This window comes from Ahaetulla prasina, chromosome 6 (genome assembly GCF_028640845.1).
Source record: "Ahaetulla prasina isolate Xishuangbanna chromosome 6, ASM2864084v1, whole genome shotgun sequence".
Classification (NCBI taxonomy): domain Eukaryota; kingdom Metazoa; phylum Chordata; class Lepidosauria; order Squamata; family Colubridae; genus Ahaetulla; species Ahaetulla prasina.
In genome coordinates, this window is record NC_080544.1 from 22,260,809 (window position 1) to 22,285,511 (window position 24,703).

General features: G+C 40.5%; 1 protein-coding gene across 1 annotated transcript in view; it reads right to left on the reverse strand.

Moving 5' to 3' along the window:
- CDH23 (cadherin related 23) overlaps nt 1–24,703 on the reverse strand; it is a 719,962-nt gene that overhangs the window by 167,686 nt on the left and 527,573 nt on the right. Inside the window, exons 24-27 of the mRNA XM_058188066.1 lie at nt 24,126–24,345; nt 22,273–22,425; nt 17,754–17,867; nt 15,297–15,445 (exon numbers count right to left, since the gene is read on the reverse strand). Coding sequence (XP_058044049.1) covers nt 15,297–15,445; nt 17,754–17,867; nt 22,273–22,425; nt 24,126–24,345 — 636 coding nt within the window. The remainder of the gene's footprint in view (nt 1–15,296; nt 15,446–17,753; nt 17,868–22,272; nt 22,426–24,125; nt 24,346–24,703) is intronic.

A 24,703-nucleotide genomic window follows, 5' to 3' on the forward strand; every position in this document is an offset into this window, starting at 1 on the left:
TCTTCCCTTCTTTTTCCCTCTTCTCTCAACTGCTGGTCCAACGTGAACTGTTAACTCGGTGAACAGACTCCAGACTGTACCATTTAAACTTTAAACAGGGGATCGGATGCACTGGAGGTAAAGAATAGTACTTCACTTATAAGCTCGTATCTGAAAAGCATTTGGGTCCATGACATGATCTTCCAGATCGAATACTGTCATAAGCGCCTCAGGTTTTGTCCTGCTGGGAATCCGCAGTAGCTCTTCATTATTTACAAGAAGACTTTTTTCCTCTCTTTCTTTTCTCTCCCCCCCCACCCCCACTTCTCTGGGCACACCCCTCCCCCAAATTGCCAAGGGGCTGGAAAACAACAGAGGCCAAACGAAGGGGATGGCGGAGCAAGGAGAACTAATCAACAAACCAACTTTAAAAGCTGAAGGGACCCGGCAAGAAAAAACGATGCAGTGAAATAAAATAGTCTGAGAGATTTAAAAAAACGTAGCCAGGGAATCTAAGAAGTTTGCTGCTGCAAAGGTGGTGCAATTTTCCCGATTAAAAAGGTCAGTGCATCCATAGGCTGTTTTATTTGCTCCAGTTTTGTTGCTTTGATATCAGAAAAAGGACACAGTGGCTAATGTTTGAAGACGCTTAATCATCAAAAACTTAAATGCATCTGGAAGGAACTAATAAACCAAGACCTCTTTTACAAGGCAGAGATACACATCTGTGTCTTAAAATGTTATATATATATATATATATATATATATGTATATGTATATATGTATATATATATGTATATATATATATAACATTTTAAGACACAGATGTGTATCTCTGCCTTGTAAAAGAGGTCTTGGTTTATTAGTTATTATATATATATAAGAAATGAAAAGCAAATACATTGGTCTTTAATAAACAGAACTTCTGACCTGTTTATTAAAATGGGTTGCGTAACAGGGTCACCATGGAGCTATCATACAACTACGATTGGGAAACATTGACAATGGATAACATTCAAGAAGCTTACTCAAATAATGTGTCTCCACTTATTTTCACGTGACTCCATTTAGTTACGTACTTCATCAGAAGTGGGCAGACATAAAATCTTTTTTAGATAATTCTGTAGGTACATAAATACCTAAAATTAATCACTGAGCAGGGTTGGTTCTCTCTTTTTGGCTTGGAGGAAAGGGAAATCCTTCTCTAAATGTTATTCAGTAGAAAAAGTACTGGGAAACGTTGACTAAAATATTTGCATTCATCCCTTTGGGATGTGACTTTACAGTATCTGTAAGACTTTTTTTTGTTTTGGTCCACATTATTTGCCAATATCCTGAGTTTTGGGGAGTTCATAATTTATGCAGCAACTGTATTTCCTGTATATTATCATCTGATTTGTCTCTAGAGAGTAATACAGAACATCATCGCTATCGGATTACTTATTCAATATATGCACATAAATTGCTGCTTTCAGTATTTTGATACAACCTGATTGACACTTTTGGAGAGAACTACAATTCTGTCTGTCTGTCTGTCTGTCTGTCTGTCTGTCTGTCTACTAGAGACTCAAAATATCTTGCAAGAATCACTGCAAACCTCAAAGTGCATTATATAATAGTTTTGTCATGAGGGACATTTTAGCTAAATTGCTTACAAACATTTCAACTGAGTGACATGAAACCTTATCCAGAAAAAAAATCAAACATATACCATAGATTTTACAGTATGTTTTTTTTTTAAGAAGATGGACATTTCTGTTTTGCTCTTTAGCACTTGATGTTGGGGATCTATAGAAAACTATTATTTCTTACATTTTATAGTAACTAGCTGAAACTTGACAAATGAAAGGGATTAGTCTGGGTTCAGGAGAATTAGCCATATGCAAAGCATCCCATTTCTTTTAATTTGCAAAAGGATTTAAAGAACTCAAGCAGAAACTGGATTTTTTTGTTCTACTTGCATCCACAGATGTATTGAAAGAACATTTTCAGTCTACATTTGAAACTATATTTATTTACTTAAGCATTTTTCACATTTCTGGACCACTCATGGCCGCAAAGATTTTAACCTTGAAAGCCACTACTTTGACTGCATTGAGTGATTACCACAAACCCAGATATATATGAAAATTGTTGCTATGTTAGAAGGAATCAAGAGTCACTGTTAAGTAAAAACAAAGGTGTTCCCATTGAGATATACTAATGGCTATTTACAATTGATAACTAAGTAAAAGGAGAAAAGATGGAGGGGGAAAGTGGGAGAGGATTGAAATACTTAGAATAATCTCATGGAATCTTACAGACTTACAGAACAATGTTGGAAGGTACCTTGGAGGTCCTCTAGTCCAACCCCCTGCTGAAGTGGGAGACTCTATACTTGTTCATACTTGTTGGCTATCTAAATTTTAGGGTATTCTGGAAAGTAGGATCAAAGATTATTTTCTTTCAATGTTAAATGTTTGGTAAATGTAAAAAGAAAAGTAAAAATTACAATATTTATGTAATAAAAAAACAACTGCAATTAAGATTGATTCAGCCTGGAAGATATAAGATGGGCTCATGTAATCAGAGACTTCTGTTCTGGAAATAATGAAGTATCTGTTGCCCTGAAGTTTGTTTAGATTTGCATAGTTATTCCACGTTAATTCTGGTTTGTTCTGGTGCATTGCCCTTTTGGTTGTTAAATCTGTTTTCTTCTGACCTTTCCATATATACTGTATGTTGCTCCGTTCAGTTGCTATTTTTGTCATAATATCTCTCTGTTTTATTTAGAATTGCTCTGGAACTGATTATTTAGTTCGTGTTAATTATTCCAGTCTTTTAAAGATTAAATTTAGAACCTGGTTGAACTATAAATGACATTTATATTTCACTCTTATAATAGCATTTTATTTTTTTATTTGTAAAACATTTAAACCCTGTAAACTTGCTAAAGAAAAAATATTGCCCTTAAAGTAGGTGAACCCAAAAAAAACCCCTAACATGACTGCGGGAATTTAGCATTTATATTAGAGAGAGAGAGAGAGAGAGAGAGAGAAAAGGGAACAGTTCATAAAAGCACACTTAACACTGAAGTTGGAACTAAACAGCTGCAAATGGTCAATTTCATGTTGTGGAGAATTGTGCATCTGACGACAAGCATAGGGATGAAATTCATGTAGAAAAAAATTAGCTGCCAAACAAGCAACCAATTTATCTAACATCCAATCTCTGCTTTTTACAACTTTAATACATCACTGTGTTACTATATCTGAAAGCCCATCTACCTTCCACCTAGGGTTGTTTTCATCTAAACCCATCATCATCATCACCATCATCATCATCAACAACAACAACTTTTTCTTCCATTTTTGTTCATGAACTAGGAAATGGATTGCTATAGGTTTGGTTGACAACCAACATTGATGCCAAGGATTTAGAGTTATATGCGGTAAGTAAATAAAATGCTAGAATGCCAAAACTAGTCAACTGTGCAGAGTATCTCCAAGCCAAGCAATCACAGTGTTTGGGTTTGTGGTGAATAGAGATTTTCCACAATATAGAAGAAATCCAGATGGTGATTAGGTCTTGTTAGCTTCAGATGTTTGTGGAGTGTATGGTGTCATGTGCCATAAGTAATAGCATTTAATCTATCCAAACCATGCTAAGGCTGGAATTGAATGATCATTCTTTCTATTTTTTTATTTTGGATGCAGCTGTTGAAGAACTTTGGACAGGTCTGCCAGAGACCCTGGCCATTAAAAGTACATTATCATAAAAAAAAGGTGCAATATTGTGACTTTAAAAAACAAAAACAAAAGCACGCAGCTTCTTGAATCACTAATTTGCAAGCCCTTTGTGTTTCAATATTTTGTCTTTATGGGGAGGAAAAAAATCTGGCTAAGGCAGCTGGCACTGTTTTTTGTATCTGGGTACACAAAACAAGCTATTATGTGAATGTAGAGGGAAGAATGAATATTAATGTTGGTGTAAGAAAAAACTAAAACAAGTCTGTAAGCTTATCTGATTTCATCATATGCCTTTACTACACAACTCTCAAAACCTAACCCCAGAAGTTTTGTGAGGTTTCAATAAGGTTTTATTAGCAGAGCATCAAAACACCCATTTTCTCCCACTATTTCCCCCAGGTTGGCTTGTACCTTCCCTTATCCCAAATCTTAGTCAAATTAAATGTGATCTTGGATGAAGTCTCTTCTATAATCTGAATCCATAACCTCACAGCATGTCTACTTCCCTCCTACCCCAACAATTAAAAATCTGCTCCATTTCTGAAATTAACTAAATAATATAATAAGACCTGGCTACAAAGTCCACAAGTTCTTGAAGATGGAATGCAGTGAGCCAAGCCAACTATTCTTTATTGTTTTTCCCATTACATCCCCATTGTGCGAACTTAGAGTAATTATATTGTAATTACAATTGGCTTGACAGAATATGTAAATGGATAGACAAATAGATATACCGGTGGTTCTCCAAGGATGACATTGGATTCTCCTTGCCATGAGTATATGCTGTATCGTATGTTCGTTAACTAACTATACAGAAGTTGCTATATAGTGATAACATAAAGCAGGGGACTCCAAACTTGGCAACTTTAAGACTTGTGGATTTCAACTCCCAGAATTCCCTCCTCAGCATGGCTGTCTGAGCAATTCTGGGAATCGGAGTCCACAAGTCTTGAAGTTGCCAAGTTTGGAGACCCCTGACATAAAGGCTTAGCTTGCAGACTTTAAATGGATGGTCTCTAATGCTGTAGCCCTATGAAGATGATGCTTTGCATCATATACCTATGAGGTCTGTAGATGCTCTGATGCTATTCTGTGGCTTGAGAAGTGGTTTATTATTTATTTAACATATGGCACATCATACATGGATTAGCAATATATATTGACATTTCATCTGAATTACTAGAACCCAATAAAATATAAATGTTAAAAAGTGCTATGTATAAACATCAATGTCTAGGCCATCTAACCATTGAAGCGCAGGATCATTTATATATATGTGGTTTTTTTTTTTTCCTATCGAAGCAACCTGGTCTACCCAAATATGGGAGGGAGCATACTGCTTCCCTTTCGCCTTTCAGCCCCAATCCAGAAGCCCTCACAGGCAGTCGCTTTCACAACAAACTATTTTGTGTTAAATTTATATTTATTGACAAAGAAATAAAGGGAGACTAGTATAGATCTATTTCAAGCTATTTAGCTCTCATCAGCTAGCCATACCCTTCTGGGATATGTATATGTATATGTACCCTGTTTTCCCGAAAATAAGGCATCCCTGATAATAAGCCCAATTGGGCTTTTGAGCGCAATGCTTCATGTTAGGTAAGCGTTTGTCGATAAGGGCGAGTTTCCAAATGGCTGGACGGTTCCCTAACATGAAGAATGACGCAAGACCCACACTCACGAGTGCCACACAGCATGTCACTACCACACATCCATGCAGAAAGCAAACTCAAACCCACACCGATGCCTGAAGATGACGAATGAGACTTCATCGAAACGTCGCCAAGACACTTCCAATTTTACACGGGAGAAAACCCGAACAACCAAAGACCTATATCTATATCTATATATCTATATCTATATATATCTATATATATCTATATATATATATATATATATATAGAGAGAGAGAGAGAGAGAGAGAGAGAGAGAGAGAGAACCAAATTTGTGTTTGCTGATAAAGAAATAAAAGCAAGAAAAAAAATGACTATGTAGCATAGCGATAAAAGTTCTGGTCCCAATTGTGCCACAATTCTAGGGCTGCCTGTAATTTCAACTATTTAGAACTGAGAGGGAAGAAAACGGGCTTGCACGGTCTTTTGTCATCCCCATTAAGTTTTGCATAAATGTCAATGCATACAATTGTTAGTGGTGCCTGATCTTTAACCCTGTTGTCTTGCAGGAGAGAAGGATGAACGCAAAGGATTCAGCAAATGAAACCCTGCCAAGTACAGGTGTCCCTGAATTACTCAATGCAACCACTGAGCTGGCTCTCTTGAGCTCAGAGCCAACCGAGCAGAACCTGGATTCCTTGCCTATCTTCATTACCCTCATCTGTATTTTCCTCCTCCTGACCATCGGTCTCCTTTTTGTCAGTTTATGCAAACCAGCAGCACTTGATCCATCTTTCCACAGGGCACACGAGTGCATGCCTTACCATTCTGAAGATGCGACTGAACCACAGCTTAAGCTCTGGAAACGTCTGGGTTCCTTAAGACAATCCATATGCAGTGTAAAGCGCACCCAGCCTGTTTCCCGCGGACGTGAAACTTGGCCAAGAAAAGGGCCTATTAACCCGGACTGTAATATCATGGAATCTACTGCAATGTGAATGAATCTCCTGTGGGAAAAAATGTTCCTTCTCGATAGGCTTTCACAAACCGTTTGTAATGTCGGTTAACCTACAACCATTTGGGAAATCATCATCTGACAAGGATAGAAGTAAGGAGAAATCGGCACAACTTCACATACCTCCGCTGGTATTCACCAGAATTTTGGGAGTTGGAGTTCACAGGTCTTAAAATTCCCAAGGTTGGACACCCGGGGTATAAATTTTCATGCAGCTGAGCATATGTAGTGAGGTCACTATGAAAGGCTCATCCCACAGCTGCATCACAATACAGACATATAAATGATGGGTTGTATAATGATGTCACTGCAGTTGGGGGGGGGGCGGTCACCATAATTTAGTCCTACTTGCTACATTTGCCAGTGTTCGCTAATTATTTTCTGGGGCTTGTGTGTTGGGATAAGCAACCCCAAGAAGCTTGTGAGTACATTCTTCACGGTAGCTGGGGATGTTCTGTAGCTGCCTCTGATGTGCCAAGACTCATGGCTGCCTCCCCATCAGGTATGGCTGTTTCCTTGCTCCGATTCTTTTGATTTCTTTTTCATTCTCTCCCCATCCCTTTTTAAAGGTCTTGCTCTCCAAAAATGGTAAGGGCAGGGACCTTAAAGGGAAACAGCTGAGGGAAAAGTATGGATAATTCCATCTGCTGCCAACTTTCCTTCCAAATCCCATTACCAGGGGGCAAAGGGCTTCAATTTTCTGAATCCCTCTGCTGTCATAGAATACCGTAGTTATCCAGATTTTTGCAGCTCAGTTCTGGTAGCCCAGCATTAAACATTCAAACAAGATGAGCATGATCACAGCCAAGTTAAGTGCATGGAAACATCCATGGAGTTTTCTTGGCAAGAGCTGAACTGGCAACTCTTCAACAGTAGGTTTTTTTTTATTGCCTCTTCCAATAGCTTCGTTCTCTCCTCCCTCCTTCCTTTCCTACCTATCATTCTTGCTCTTGGATTTCCTGTAAGTCTCCCAACCAAGTAAAATCTCCCTTTTGGTGCATTGTGTTTATTAGAGCTTCCTAAACATCTAAGCCACATCAGCACATGTAATCGGTTAGAACAGAGTAATCTGCAATCATGTGGTACTTTATTATTAATTGAACCTTATTCTGATCTTAGAGCTCAGCTAATGAAATTTGCAGTTGTAGTTAGGGTCAAATTATTATCCCTGCCCCACCTAAAATTCACCCCTTTCGTTTTTCAAGGAGGGCTACTAAAGTGAAAGCCTTACTGAGCGTTACCTGAAATGTCTTTATGTGTATTATTATTATTAGATGTACTGTAGGTGTTTATTACATTAACATCTACAATTATGATTTTCTTAGCTTTTATATACATTTACTTTTAGTATTATGTTTGTACTTGGTTTTAACTCATTTTATGACAGTTTGCCACCGGAGTCACTTATCTGAGATGGGTGGCTGTACAAATTGATTGATTGATTGACTGAATGAGTCTGTGAATACATGCATACATGCAAAAATGTTCATAGGTTTTGGGGTTGAGGACATACATTTTGGGGTTGAGGATAAAAGAGATTGTATTAGTATCAGGCTACTGACAAATTCAATATAATCTTACTGAAAGGAAAGTGATAAGGTTACAAAAGCTGCAGAACCGGGGAGTGGGTGGGTTCCAGCAAGTTCTGACCAGTTTTGGAGTACCGGTATTTTATTTATTTATTTATTATTTAGATTTTTATACCGCCCTTCTCCCGAAGGATTCAGGGCGGTGTACAGCCAGATTAAAAAACAGTACAATATACAAAATTAAAACAAAATTAAAATAACATATTCTATAAATGGCCAAAAATTTAAAACCGTCAAATTTGACCCATAAAATTCATAAAAATACCCCAATTAAAATTATTAAAATTCAAAAAGTTTAAAAAAATTAAGCCAGTCCCGCTTGGATAAACAAGTGCGTTTTCAATTCACGGCGAAAGGTCCGAAGGTCAGGCAATTGACGCAAATCAGGGGGAAGTTCGTTCCGGAGGGTAGATGCTCCAACAGAGAAGGCCCTTTCCCTGGGGGCCGCCAGCCGACATTGCTTGGCGGACGGCACCCTGAGAAGACCCTCTCTGTGTGAGCGTACGGGTCAGTGGGAGGCATAAGGTAACAGCAGGCGGTCCCGTAAGTATCCAGGCCCTAAGCCATGGAGCGCTTTAAAGGTGGTAACCAACACCTTGAAGCGCACCCGAAAGACAACAGGTAGCCAGTGCAGGAGCGGTGTTACACGGGAGCAACGTGTGGCTCCCTCAATCACCCGCGCAGCTGATTCTGAACTAACTGAAGCCTCCGAGTACACTTCAGGGGTAGCCCCATGTAGAGAGCATTGCAATAATCCAGACAAGAAGTTACAAGAGCGTGAGTGACCGTGCATAAGGCATCCCGGTCAAGGAAGGGGCGCAACTGGCGAACCAGGCGGACCTGGTAAAAAGCTCTCCTGGAGACGGCCGCCAAATGGTCTTCAGCCGTCCATCCAGGAGAATGCCCAAGTTACGCACCCTTTCTGTTGGGCCAATGACTTGCCCCCAACAGTCAGCTGCGGTTGCAGCTGACTGTACCGGGGTGCCGGCATCCACAGCCACTCCGTCTTGGAGGGATTGAGCTTGAGTCTGTTTCTCCCCATCCAGACCCGTAGCGGAAATTTTGAGTAGTTTGGAGAACCGGTAGTAAAAATTCTGTCTGGCCCCGCCCCCATTTATTCTCTGCCTCCCAAGTCCCAGTTGATCGGGAGGAAATGGGGATTTTTGCAGTAACCTTCCCCTGGAGTGGGGAGGGAATGGAGATTTTACAGTATCCTTCCCCTGCCACACCCACCAAGCCATGCCATGCCCACCAAACCATGCCCACAGAACCAGTAGTAAAAAAATTTGAAACCCACCACTGTGCAGAACCTAACAATTTCTCTTTAGAACCTGCTTTTGAAGACTTGTAATTTTTGTGTGTGTGTTTGTATGTATGTATTACAGTTTCATTGTGATGAGGCAGCACATCATTACAGCTGAATCAGTAAAGGATTCATCCACAGAGTCATATTTTGAATTTATATTGACCTGAGCACCAATCATTAAGGTTATGAGGTCCTAGTTAGCTTTTTCCTTAGTCCCACTTATGACTAACATGCATCCAGAAGATCAGTTGTGTACACATCTGGACTACAAAGAGTTCCCCATTCAGTCATAAGATCATTTTTTCAAATCAAAAGAAGTTGTGGAATCAGCAATGAAAGGGAAAACTGCAAATGTTAAGATTTCTCTTATTTTCGCTCTATACTGCATGATTCTCTCTCTCTCTCTCTCTCTCTCTGTGTGTGTGTGTGTGTGTGTGTGTGAGAGAGAGAGAGAGAGAGAGAGAGAAACTTAAGTCCTTCCAGTATAATTACATAATCATTTAACACAGAGATATATTTTAGCAAGTTCTGACCAGTTCTGGAGAACCGATAGCGGAAATTTTGAGTAGTTCAGAGAGCCGATAAATACCACCTCTGACTGGCCCCACCCCCATCTATTCTCTGCCTCCTGAGTCCCAGCTGATCAGGAGAAAATGGGGATTTTGAAATATCCTTCCCCTGGAGTGGGGTGGGAATGGAGATTTTACAGTATCCTTCCCCTGCCATGCCCGCTAGCCATGCCACGCCCACTAAGCCATACCCACAGAACCAGTAGTAAAAAAAATTGAAATCCACCACTGATTTGACACCCTGAAACCCTCTTATCAACTGGCTTTTTTCTAAACAGGTGTGTGCCAAAATGATTTGATTGTGCTCCCATCTTCTCTGTGTGCAATATAATAACGCAATGCCACCAATATAAAACACCATTTCATAAATCCTTCTGTAATAATAAAGTACTCTAGTGCCCATTGGAGGAAATTGCTTAAACAAATAAGCAGCAAAGAGTTTCACAAATACATTTGCAAATGCATTTAGACAGAGGAGGGGTTCTCATGTTTTTAAGCTGAGATATAATTATTGTACATATTGTACGCATTCGTAATATGATGCTACAACTGGATCAATTAATAACAATGTTGGGTAGATGTAAACTGTTTAGTCATTTCCCAGAATGCTTTTCACGTCTTCAATTGGTGTTCTGAATAACAACCTTCTAGGACTGGGCCTTGAAGAGAAATATTTTCTTAAAAGGATACGATAATGGGAGTGGTGGTAGTGACGGGATTTTCAAATTCAGTGAAGAAGTGCTGAAATTATTGAAATGGATGTATGTATGCTTATTTGTATTCTATGCTGGTCTATGACCAAATTAATTTGATTGTTGTTGGGGGCTGCATGCCAGAGGTGGGTTTCAGCGGGTTCTGACCAGTTCTTTTTTTTTTCCTATTTGAATTTATATCCCGCCCTTCTCCAAAGACTCAGGGCGGCATACATTGTGTAAGGCAATAGTCTCATCCATTTGTATATTATATACAAAGTCAACTTGTATTGCCCCCCCAACAATCTGGGTCCTCATTTTACCTACCTTATAAAGGATGGAAGGCTGAGTCAACCTTGGGCCTTGTGGGACTCGAACCTGCAGTAATTGTATGTAATTGCAGGCAGCTGTCTTAATAACAGACTGCATTAGCCTGTTGAGCCACAAGAGAACCGGTAGCAGAACTGGTAGTAAAAATTCTGACTGGCCCAGCCCCCATCTATTCTCTGCCTCCCAAGTCCCAGCTGATCGGGAGGAAATGGGGATTTTTGTAGTATCCTTCCTCTGGAGTGGGGTGGGAATGGAGATTTTACAGTATCCTTCCACTGCCATGCCCACCAAGCCACGCCCACCAAGCCATGCCACGCCCACCAAGCCACACTCACAGAACTGGTAGTAAAAAATGTTGAAACCCACCACTGGCGCTTGCGCGCACACACATATGCATGCATGGTGTGGTGATGATTTGAAATGAATGGGAGAATCAGTACAAGATGAGTTGTCTTCATCGCTGCTCCCAAGACAACTATGGAGGGAAAATTATGGATAAGATCCATCACAAATTGCTCCCTGCAATGTAGCTTGGAACTAAACAGCATTAACTCTGCAAAGATGGCTATTCATATCTAGCGCATACTATATTGTACTTTCTCAAGCTTGGAAACTTTGTGATATGTGGACTTCAACTCCCAGAATTCGCTAGCCACACATCTTAAATTTGCCAGAGTTGATAATAATACTACACTAAAGAGGCCCAAAGACCACTTCGAGCTGAAATTTAAAGGCAGTTCTTACGTTGTGGTGGCGCAGTGGTTAAAATGCAAGCATTGCAGGCTAACTCTGCCCACTGCCTGGAGTTTGATCAGACCTTCCACCCTTCTGAGGTCAGTAAAATGTGAACCCAATTGTTGGAGGCAATATGCTGATATTGTAAACCACCCAGAGTGCTGTAAAACACTGTGGGGTGGTATCTAAGTGCTATTGCTATCATAAAGGCAGACCTGTAAGAATTGACTTTAAATCTGACCTAAAAGCGATCTTTGGGCCTCTTTATTGTATTAATAGTATGTGCTATAAGCCTATATAATGCTTATATATAGAAATATATACATTAATAAATGGCAAGTCCTCACATGAACCAAAGAAGAATGCCAAGTCCAGAATATTAATAGTTTATATTGCCAGCCACTTAAAAGAATTCATGACATAGATGGCAAAATACAAGCTTAATCCAAAGGCCTCCCCTGGCTCAGCTGTAAAACTGATTTTGAACTAAAAAGGTTATTGAATTGTCCGTTTCTTGCATTTGACTTGTGAGAATGTTTTTGTGTTCACGTTAATGCTTTTGACTTTCATTTTTGCTAGAAAAGCAATATTTCCAATTTATTACAGAGAATTTCATGGGAGATCGCCTATAGACACTCTTTCTCTCTTTTGGAAGTGTATCCATTGAGTGTTGCCTGAACTGCGAGATGGATGGCAAATAAATTTTGATCAATCAATCAATCAATCTTCTTATAATTTTTCAGAAGATTTGGCTACTTGGTTCAATTTAGTTTCCAACTATATGATTCTCCATCAGAAACTGTCATACACTGAGATGGCACCATGTACGCAAAACCAGTTTTGAAGCACTGATGTCATTCTTAAAACCAGATAATATTTTGAGATGTTGACAATTTTAATTTTGAAAACAAAAGAGATTGATCAATATTCTGAAAAAGCCATCTTTCAAGTTTTATTTGGGGATGGAAAAAAAGCACCTTGTAGTTCCTGAAAATTAGCAATGTGGTATCTTAAATATTCTTTTTATATTAAAAAAACCCAGTGGTGGGATTCAGCCAGTTCGCACCTATCTGGGAGAACCGGTTGTTAACTTTCTAAGCAGTTCGGAGAACCGGTTGTTGTAAGAAATCTTATTTTGTTTTTTTCCACTTTACAGGGCTAATCCTGCAAGGAAGGCAGGAAGGAAACATTCTGATGTTCTTTCTAGCCTAATCTTTATTGCCCTGCTTACAGAAACTGCCTCTCTGGTTAATCCTTATTACATTGTAACAGCTAAGGCGAAGTGCCCATCGATGTGAGTGACATTGAGTTGGCCATGCCCACACAGTCACATGACCACTGAGCCACGCCTACCCAGCTGGTCATTAGGGCAGAGAACCGGTTGTTAAATTATTTAAATCCCACCACTGAAAAAAAATCCATCATACACAAGCTACTATGTGTTCTGTAGCAGTTTTAGCACCAGACATGGTTCAATGTTTTGATGCAATGTTTATTCCAGCTTTCAGTTATATTATCCCATATATTCCAGGCTTCAATCCCTGCTGTCAAAAAAAAAAAAATTCTATGTGACAGGAACATAGAAATGATACAATTTTATTATTTCTTCCTCCGATTAGAAAAGAGAATTGAAGAAAAACAGGCTAACTCAAAGCACTACCTCTTTCAGGAGAAGTGTTTGATTTGAAGAGAAACTGAAAACACCCCAGAAACTCTGTGAATGTAAGCATTCATTCTGTTAAAGGTTCGTTTCAAAGAGAGAAACAGAAAGGGGGAAAAAAATTAGATGTGAACTCTTTCCCCCCCCAGTTCCCCCCCCCCACTTTAAAGCTGCTTTGTATGCATAGTCAGACATAAATCCAGACAGATAATATCTTCCTGAAAGCAGATCTGTTTAGGACAGGGGTCTCCAAACTTGGCAACTTTTAAGAAGTTGAAGTCCACAGCAAAGCTGGCTGAGGAATTCTGGGAGCTGAAGTCCACAAGTCTTAAAGTTGCCAAGTTTGGAGGCCCCTGGTTTAGGAGAACTTGACTTACATTCAAAACCTAGCTCTCAAACACTGCTTGATTCAAGGCAGCCCATGAATTAGTTCAGGGATGTATTTAATTTCTGAGTAGAATAGAAAATAATTAATGTGCTCTATGTTCCTGCAACTTAGGGCTTCTAATACTGTAATGCTGTTAGTTGCGGTGCCTGGGTCCCAGCTATTGGACTGGACCTTTCTTTCTGGCATTATTAAAGTTAATTCTAGATCTCCTGGCTGCTAATGCCTCTAAATCATTACCTACTCTTAAGAGCTTCCAGTGCTAGAGGAAATGAGTGATTGCTAATTGCAATGGAGTTCATGCAACGGCACATATCTGACACGGGGGCCTTGGGTAACGTTAATACCATCTAGCTGCTTTGAGCTTTTTTTGATATGATTATAGCTAACAGCCTCGACTGTGGTGAGACGAAGCTGTTGCTTCCCATTTGTCCTCCCTCCCCCTCCACTGGTAAAATCCTAATTTTTTTTACTACCAGTTCTGTGGGCGTGGCTTAGTGAGTGAGGTGTGGCTTGGTGGGCGTGGCTTGGTGGGTGGGGCAGGGGAAGGATACTGCAAAATCTCCATTCTCATCCCACTCCAGGGGGAGGATACTGCAAAATCCCCATTCCCTCCCTACTCCTGGGGGAAGGATATTGCAAAATCCCCATTCCCTCCCTACTCCTGGGGGAAGGATACTGCAAAATCCCCATTCCCTCCCTACTCCTGGGGGAAGGATACTGCAAAATCCCCATTCCCTCCCTACTCCTGGGGGAAGGATACTGCAAAATCCCCATTCCCTCCCTACTCCTGGGGGAAGGATACTGCAAAATCCCCATTCCCTCCCTACTCCTGGGGGAAGGATACTGCAAAATGCCCATTCCCTGCCTACTCCTGGGGGAAGGATACTGCAAAATCCCCATTCCCTCCCTACTCCTGGGGGAAGGATACTGCAAAATCCCCATTCCTCCCTACTCCTGGGGAAGGATACTGCAAAATCCCATTCCTCCCTACTCCTGGGGAAGGATACTGCAAAATCCCATTCCTCCCTACTCCTGGGGGAAGGATACTGCAAAATCCCCATTCCCTCCCTACTCCTGGGGGAAGGATACTGCAAAATCCCCATTCCCTCCCTACTCCTGGGGGAAGGATACTGCAAAATCCCCATTCCCTCCCTACTCCTGGGGGAAGGATACTGCAAAATCCCCATTCCCTCCCTACTCCTGGAGGAAGGATACTGCAAAATCCCCATTCCCTCCCTACTCCTGGGGGAAGGATACTGCAAAATCCCCATTCCCTCCCTACTCCTGGGGGAAGGATACTGCAAAATCCCCATTCCCTCCCTACTCCTGGGGGAAGGATACTGCAAAATCCCCATTCCCTCCCTACTCCTGGGGGAAGGATACTGCAAAATCCCCATTCCCTCCCTACTCCTGGGGGAAGGATACTGCAAAATCCCCATTCCCTCCCTACTCCTGGGGGAAGGATACTGCAAAATCCCCATTCCCTCCCTACTCCTGGGGGAAGGATATTGCAAAATCCCCATTCCCACCCCACTCTGGGTCCAGCCAGAGGTGGCATTTGCCGGTTCTCCGAACTACTCAAAATTTCCGCTACCGGTTCTCCAGAACCTGTCAGAACCTGCTGGATTTCGCCCCTGCTACCCTCCCTCTCTTTATGCACCGAATCTTATTGAATCTTATTTAGCTGCATACCTGTACAATGCTGCTGTAATCGGGAACGTCTTCTGGCACAGTAGCTTCATAACTGCTCTGGAGAAAGATGGGACGGTTGTCATTAACATCCAGCACGGTGATATGAACAGTTGCAGTGCCGGTCCTTCTTTTTCCCGTTGGGCCATTATCTGTGAGAACAAAAACAGAGTCTGGGTCATCTCCTAACGTTCGGAAGAAAATCTCTGCCCATTCCACCGACTGCGTAATGATCAATCATGGGAAATTCTAAAGCAAATAAGGGTGCAATGCTTCATACCTTTCTGTCTACCATCTTCATTTAAAATAATGACTGTGCCATTACTTTCTCAGAGTTGTCAGAGTCCTAGCAATGAACTTTTCTAAGTAAGAAGGTACTTACTTGGGATTGGACTCAATGTTTATGATGTGAGGACTCCAACATCACATCTTAGCAGTTACCAAGCAGTGGTGGGTTTCAAAATTTTCTACTGTGGGTGTGGGTGTGGCTTGGTGGACGTGGCTTGGTGGGCATGGCAGGAGAAGGATACTGTAAAATCTCCATTCCCTCCCGACTCCAGGGGAAGGATACTGTAAAATCTCCATTCTCACCCCACTCCAGAGGAAGGATACTACAAAAATCCCCATTTCCTCCCAATCAGCTGGGAGGCAGAGAATAGATGGGGGCGGGGCCAGTCAGAATTTTTACTACCGGTTCTCCGAACTACTCAAAATTTACGCTACCGGTTCTCCAGAACTGGTCAGAACCTGCTGAAACCCACCTCTGGTGCCAAGGTTGAGAAAAACACTGGCCTGTGAACTTCAGGAAAGCTTTAAGTCTGGTTGGAATGTCAATGAGCAACAATAATACCAGGGAAAGAGAACAAAGATAACACAGGATGAAGCTGGTATCTAACAAACAGCTTTTGTTTAACTTGTATTAGATTATACTTGAAGTACTGTTGTTCATTTACTTCTAATTCCTCTTAAACTAAGGGGCATCATTAGACCAGGTTTGATATTGTACAATTTAGTAACCGCTTCTTTGAGTTCTTATAAACTAATGTTTGTGTCATCAAGACATGGTTTCTGGCAACTTGTCAGCCTTTTTTTTTTTTTTTCAACTGCTTCTGATTTTTGGAATGCAAGATCTCTATTTCACGATTCTGGTTACATTTTTATATCTTCCTTGATGGAAGATGTTTTACATTTTGTGCAGTACACTTTATAAGCCACTGAATGTCCTTGCCACGTGTTTGTTGTATAACAATGTGGTGCTCAAGAATGAACATCGTTGAATGAATTTTCCCCTGCAAAAATTATTGCATTCTGAATGGTATAAAATATTTCATAAATATGTGTTATCATATATCACCTACCTATCCTATCTCAGATATTAAAATAAGGCTTAATTCCTATGATGTCATCCCCCCCACTAATCTACATTCAGACTTAGTATGTGGAAAGAGTTCATTTATATTTCAGCCCACAATATGCTGAAGAATACAAAGTTCATAAAACAGAAACTACACCTTGCAGAAATCCACAAAGGACCTGTCCAATGGCAAAAAAATATTCATCAAAGATAAAAGGTGGTTAGAAGAGATGACAGCACAACAAATAAATCTAAAACCAGAACTATTCTTATTAGGTATATTACCTGGGAAATACAGTAAGAATCACATACTTAATATTACATGTAATAACAGTAGATAGAATCACATATGCACAAAATTGGAAAAAACAAAAGTATACCTATAGACAAAAAGTTAATAAAGAAAATATCAGAATGTGCCAAATTGGACAGGTTAACGATGGAACTTAAAGATAAAGAGGAATCAGAGTATTACTTAACATGGGACTTATTGTACAAATGGTTAGATAACAGGTACAGAGATTAGTAACTTAATAATGAAAGAAGATCAACAAAATAGAAATAGATACAGTTATATAGATATATATATGAATATATACCGTAAGCAATAGTACTATTGGACTGTACATGATTATAGATTAAAACATATAGAATGATAAATGTATAGAGTGTTATGGTACAACTATGAAAATAATGGTTACAACTATGACGTACAACATTATGTATTTAAAAGAGATTATATTGTATGACTACGAGAATAACGGTTACACTTAGGGTATATAATACTATACTTAAAAAGGACTTGATACAGCCAATACACGGTCATTGCAAAAACTGGAAATGTGATGTATAATAAAGGAAAATGTATAATATTTTTTTTTTAAAGTAGAAGCCTACAAAGAGGTTCCTTTCCAGAACAATAGATAAAAATTCATGGCTCATCCAGGATAGCCTGAAGATCAGTAAAAGCCAATTTTCTCTTTCTGAAAACTTTAGGTGGGAAAACTATACTACCAATTTGCAAATTAGGTCCGTTAGACAAATTCCTTACTCCAAAAACTGTAATATGAGCTCTTAAGAGAAGGATGAAGAATAGACCTGCTTACCAATGGCTTCTAGGATAAGGCTGTAGAAGGGCATGGTTTCCCTGTCCAAGCTGACAACCGTTCTAACTACACCATCTCTAAAGCCAACACTGAATTTTCCATCCTGGTTCCCACCTGCAAGGAAAAATAGAAAGAAAAAAAGGATGACATGATTTAGATCTACATAAGCATGTACCCATATGCATTTTATTTGGAATTATGAACTATGAAACTGAGATATTGACATTCAACAGGGTTTCTCCATGCATATGCTTACAACTGTCAAAATACAAAATACCTTATGCCACCAGACTTGAAATTTTGTTAGAAAATTTAGAACTACGCCGCCTTCGGTATGACATAAGTGTGGTTCATAAAATCATCTGCTACAGTGTCTTACCTGTCAATGACTACTTCAGCTTCAACCACAACAATACACAAGCACACAATAGATACAAAGTTAAAGTGAACTGCTCCAAACTCGATTGAAGAAAATATGACTTCAGCAACAGAGTAGTCAATGCCTGGAATGCACTACCTGACTCTGGTTTCATCCGCAAATCTTCAAAATTTAATTTTAATTTTAGACTGGCAACTGTTGCCCTCACCCCATTCCTAAGAGGTCTGTAAGGGGCATGCATAAGAGCACCAGCGTGCCTACCGTACCTGTCCTAATGTTCCCTTTAATTGTATTCATTTTATGTATTCAATTCATGCTTAAAAGGTAAAGGTAAAGGTTCCCCTCACACATACGTGCTAGTCGTTGCCAACTCTAGGGGGCGGTGCTCATCTCCATTTCAAAGCCGAAGAGCCAGCGCTGTCTGAAGACGTCTCCGTGGTCATATGGCCGGCATGACTCAACACCAAAGGTGCACGGAACGCTGTTATCTTCCCACCAAGGTGGTCCCTATTTTTTCTACTTGCATTTTTACGTGCTTTCGAAACTGTTAGGTTGGCAGAAGCTGGGACAAGTAACGGGAGCTCACCCCGTTACAGGGCAGCACTAGAGGTTCGAACCGCTGAGCTGCCGACCTTTCGATCGACAAGCTCAACGTCCTAGCCCCTGAGCCACCGCATCCCTAATTCATGCTTATACTTATATATATTATCTAATATGTACTCGACAAATAAATAAATAAATAAAAATAAATCAACTGTAGGATTGGCACTGTCACCGCATATAAGTAGGATTGAAAAATAGCCAGGATTCATGCCATCAGCCAACTTCATGTGAGCGGGCTTGTTTTCAAATTTTCAGCCTTCTGTTTTTCTGCCCTACAGCCTGTCCTTTGTAACAAGAAATTGGTCTGAAGTATTCTGCAATATCTACCCTTGTGAATAAAATTATGAAATATTTGCCTAAGAAATACAAAGTTATTTAATGGTGAATTATGTGGAAAAATAAAAGGAACTCCCAAACCATTTTCAAGCTAATACTAATAGGTACATGATACGGAAAGAAAATTCAGCCTGTAAACTAACTTCCATAGCCTAAATTAGGAGGCTATAGAAGTAAGCTAACTTCTATAGCCTAAATTATTTTAAATAATGCATCTCAAAATGAATTGTTTTAGTTAGACAGAAGCGAAACTGCAGATTTATTGTATTAAACAAATTTAAATTGTCACGGGTCAGGAACCGTCATGGAAATTACATTCTATTGAAATCAAATCATAGACCCATTTAATCCACGAGTACGGATATTAATTCTAATTCACAGGAGGAATTTCTGAAGCCTTCCTGGAAAAGCTATAGACCGAATCTGGGAATTGCAGATGCTCTATCTCATTGCCTTTTCCCCTTTTCATCCAAGTTAACCCCCTTGATCCCTGAATTTATATTATACAATAAGTGACGAATGTGACAAAAATTCTAGGTGTCATTTGAGGGTCTGGGCAGTAGAGGGCAAAACCAGACAACATTTCAAGACTTTGAAACTAGTGCATTTATCATTTCAGAGTTCTATTGTAAAACCCCATCGACCATGCAAGCAGAGATAGTCCACCTTACAGTCTGAGAGCCAACTAAAGAACATCTATCCAATTAAAAATATGTATTTTTATGTCTCGCTGATTTAAACAAAAGAGAGGTGACAGAAGCCAACTTTTGATCACCAAGCAGCCATGTCCAAATGCTCCTTTGGTGTCAAGCACCAGACGGTTCTTCAAAGATTTAGTAACATTTGCTATTTTCTGCTGTTCAGGAATGGTGGGAACAAGCTGGGATTATCAATTAACATTGCAGGTGGCAATAGATAAATAGCATGCAAGACTTTAGTTTGATGGATCAAATTTGGGCTGAATAGAACTGCATTCTTAAATCTCTTCCACTAAAAACACTGGGGTTTGAAACTTCTTTTAGAGTATGCCATATTAAATGTGAAACAAACAATCTTTTTTTAATGTACGTTATGCAATATGTGGAATAGATAAGATCTTTGAAGAAAGTGCTTTCACTTAATAGCTCCGATCCTATGACACCCGATTTCTTATCCCAAATGGCTAAACGGCATTATAAAATTACAAATTAAAATATAGGCACAAAGTGAAATTGGGCACAGTTGAGAGAAAAGTCTCCTTTATTATTATTATTCAGTATCCAAAAGATCAGGTTAAAAGGCTGGGCATCTTTCATAGAGATGCAGTGTGTTGCATCTAAAGAAAAATATTTTCAATTTTTAAAATTGAATTAAATCATGGCCAATCAAAACTATTTCATACATTCTGCAATGGGAATCACGTAAATCTGAAAGACAAAAAACAAAACAAAACACCAACACCCCAGGCCTAAAATCAGACATGATCTTCTGTAAGAATGCATGTTTATAGTGGAACTTTTAGGTCCTTTCAGCATGTACATCTGAATTTAACATACCTGGCTACACTTCAACAAACACCGCAAATGGATTCAGCCACAATGCCTTTTTCAAACTGTCATATTCACATTCAGCAGACATAAGGCAGCTGATGACTCTTTCAGTCTGATGAGGCATAGATAATTCTCAGGAGCAAACAACCCAAAACAGTTCTGCTATCATTTGCAAAACATTATAGGAAAATGTATGCAAATCTCCATGCAAATTAGCCTTGAAAATGGCAGGATGAAAGCCTCCCCTCGCTGAGACAGATTTACTTCCCCTACTGTTTTGCACTGATGCTCTCACAGTTCTGGTGGGGAAGAAAACAGACTATTGTCCACGGAAGATGTTGCCTCCGCTGTCAAGTTACAAGAGAGGAGATGGATTGGCAGAAGCTCCACTTTTGGAAGAAAAGAATCAGGGGACGGTTCGCTTGGAAAGAGATTAAGGCACGTATCTGGGGGCGGGGGAATGTCCCAGTGGTGAAATCCAATTTTTTGTACTACCAGTTCTGTGGGCGTGGCTTGGTGGGTGTGGCAGCGGAAAGATACTGCAAAATCTCCATTTCCATCCCACTCCAGGGGAAGGATACTGCAAAATCCACATTCCCTTGCCACTCCTGGGGGAAGGATATTGCAAAATCTCCATTCCAATTACTCAAAATTTCCGCTACCGGTTCTCCAGAACTGCTCAAAATTTCCACTACCGGTTCTCTAGAACCTGTCAGAACCTGCTGGATTTCACCCATGGAATGTCCCTACAATCAAGTGTTGTGACCGAGGCTCAAGTAGTGATGACTAAACACAATTCAGTCCTCAACAAACTTATTTTATTAAAACAGCTGAGAATTAATTCATTCTCAGCTTCGTCCAAAACAAAATTCTTAATAACCAGTCCGTAGGCCTTATCACCAACCTTTGATGTCTTTGGCAACCTGCCAAAGGCTTTCCTTGGCAAAAAACCCACAAAGTTCAAGAGCACCACAAAGTGACAAGAATGACAAGAAGCATGGAAACCAACGTTGCTTTCCTACAATGGCTCCTTGCTGCTTTTTTAAGCCTTATGGGAATGGCCAATCATCTTCTGGCCTTACTCCCGAGTCGTCCTTTTTGCTTTAGTTGCTCTTGCCTTCTGGCAGCTCTTCACATGCATGCACTAGGAACAGGCTCCTCCTGTTCCTCTGCCTCTCTGCTGTCTGCCTCTGGAGGCTCCGGAGTCCATGCATCGTTCCCAGATGGCCATGGCCCCATCTCTGCCTCTGATGCAGAGCCCTCTTCCGGGCCTTTCCCAGAGTCCAGGACTGGCCCATGGTCCTCCCCAGCCTCCTCACTGTCTGACTCCAATGCAAGGTCCACAGGCTGCTGGCAGACCATAACACTAAGTCCCTTTGCATGGCCTGTTAAGAGGGGACTGTATAATTTCGTACATGTCCCTCTTTAACTGTATGTGTGTTTTCCAGTTTACATTCTTTTCTCTGTCTTGGAGCTTGGTACTGTAAACCTAATAAACATTTTTTAAATGGACTGAATAACTTGTCAGCACCACACTCCAAACCCTTGGGAGATGGCCAGAAATAAATCTGAAAGAAAAATAGCAATAAAGGCAGAACTATTATTGTGGCTTATTATTGTGCCACCTATGAACCAGGTGGCTTCTAAACCCTGAAATTGTGGAAGCTCATACCTGTGATGAAATAACTAAGTTCAGCATTAAGGCCCATATCGGTGTCAGTACAATTCAGACGGACCACTTTGAAGTCGCGTGGTACATTTTCCAGAAGTGACACATTGTAGACAGCTGGGAAGAAGGTAGGGTTTTCATCATTCACATCTAAAACTATAAGAGAGAATTGGATCAAACTTCATTCTGGGGAACAATAGAAGCATTCTCTGGACTTCCTTAAAGAACTTACAACCAACCATACAGTCAGGGGTAGGATTCAGCCAGTTCGGACCGGTTCGAGAGAACCGGATGCTGATTTTACATCTGGTTCACCGAATCGGTAGTTGCAAGGACTGGCTGGCCCTGCCCATCCCACCCCTCCCAGGAGTCTCCATGCAGTCTGTTTTGGATGCCAGGTAAGTGCAGGTCCTGCCCGGAGGCTCTGAGAGGGCGAAAAACAGGCCTACCGGAAGTCCAGAAATGGAGGGCCTCTGGAGCCTGGGGAAGGCCATTTTCGCCCTCCCAGAGGCTCAAGGAAAGTCTCTGGAGCCAGGGGAGGGCGAAAAATGGGCCTACTGGAAGTACCAGACATCCAAAAATGTGCCTGTTTCCGGCCTTTGGAGCCCAGGAGAGGCTGTTTTCACCTTCCCAGAGGCTCGAGGAAAGCGAAAACGTGCCCCCCCCACTGCCGTGGTGCAGGAGGCCGAGTAGGCTATACCCACCTAGTAACCAGGCAGAGAACCGGTTGCTAACATTTTTGAATCCCACCCCTGGCAGTAATTACTGCCAGTTACTTTATTAAATAGGTATGTCTTTATTATTTATTTACGGTAAAAGACCAGGAAATTGGCTACAACAATATATAAAAACAAGCTAAATTAAAGGAAGAACAGATGTCTGGACTTATAACTCCCAAAATTCCCCAGGTAACACACATCTTAAAGTTGGTAGGTTTGAAAAAAACTCAGCTAGAGAGTTGAAAGATAAAAGTAGAAGGAATGGACTGACATAGATTGCAATCTTTTAGGCCATTAAACTGTTTGGCTGCACTAGAATTTCTGGAGTGTGAGAATTTGAGCTAGAGAGATATAAGAAGTAAGCTAGAAAAATGCAGTGATAACACAGGAAAACATAAACATTCATGTTTATATTAGTAATATTAACTCAGATGGAAAATGATATACTGTATATGATTATGATATGATATATGATATATATTATTCCAGATGTTGGAGACAGTTTGGTGTAGTGGTTTTGATGCTGGAGTAGAAAATGGGAGACTAAGTCCATCCTTAAGCATAGAAGTTGGCTGGGTAAGTTTAGGCCAGTTACTCTGTCTCAGCCCAACCCATAATTCAAAGTGATTATCCTGGGGAAAATAGAAGGAGGAAACATGAGTTGCAAGAAACAAAGACAAGATGGAAATTTAATCTGTAAATACAAAGAATTTCTTCCTTTCTGGAATGGTCTGGAGCAGAGGTCTTCAAACTTGGCAGCTTTAAGCCTTGTGGACTTCAACTCCCAGAATTCCCCAACCAGCATGAAGTCCGAATATCTTAAAGCTGCCACATTTGTGAAACGCTGAATTGTATGGTTTTGTTATTCATATCCAGGCTAACTCAGGATACAGGGCACATTTCGTTTCTCCAAGTCTGGCCTTATTTGAGCCAACTGAGAAGACACCAACCCAACAAATGATGCTCTACTGACTCAACGAATGCACAGAACATGATTGATTTAGAGCTATTAAAACAAGAAAGAAATCCCTGTGCAAGCTTTGGGGAGCCACCCTGCCCACTCACTCACGCATATTTAAAATATGATATAGTCGTGATATTGAGCCAGCCTTTGAAGTATTTCTGTCCATCAATCACCTCTGACGGTGAGGGTGCTAGTAGAACTTTTGGATGGTTCCCCTGCATCGCTTGCTACTACTCTCAAGTAGTATTCAGCAATTCTTTCCCTGTCTAGAATAGTGGTAGAGTTGATAAGACCGGTCTTGCTGTTGATGACAAAGTCCATCCTGGGCATGCCCACCTGCATGCGATATGTCACTTGGCCATTCAAGTCCTTGTCAAGGTCTATGGCCACCACCTAGAACACAAAGCACAAGACTTTGAGGAACTCATCCCGATGAAAGAGAAAACCAGTTTTTCTTTTTTTTAAAAAAATTCTCGGCAGAGTTAGCAATTTATTTTCCTGAGACACAGGTAGCAGTTCTCAATATTTTCCTTTATGGTGTCACTACACCAGCGCTGAATATTCTTTTGTGGATCATGATGGAAGCCAGCTGTTTCAAATACAGTGGTACCTTGGAACTCATCATTATTTGGTTCCAGGAGATGTGATGAGTACTAAAAATGACAAGTACCAATCAAACCACGTGACTTACCATGTGACCCTTTGGTTAGGCTGGGGAGAACTTTCTACTTGTCCCTTTTACTATGTCAGT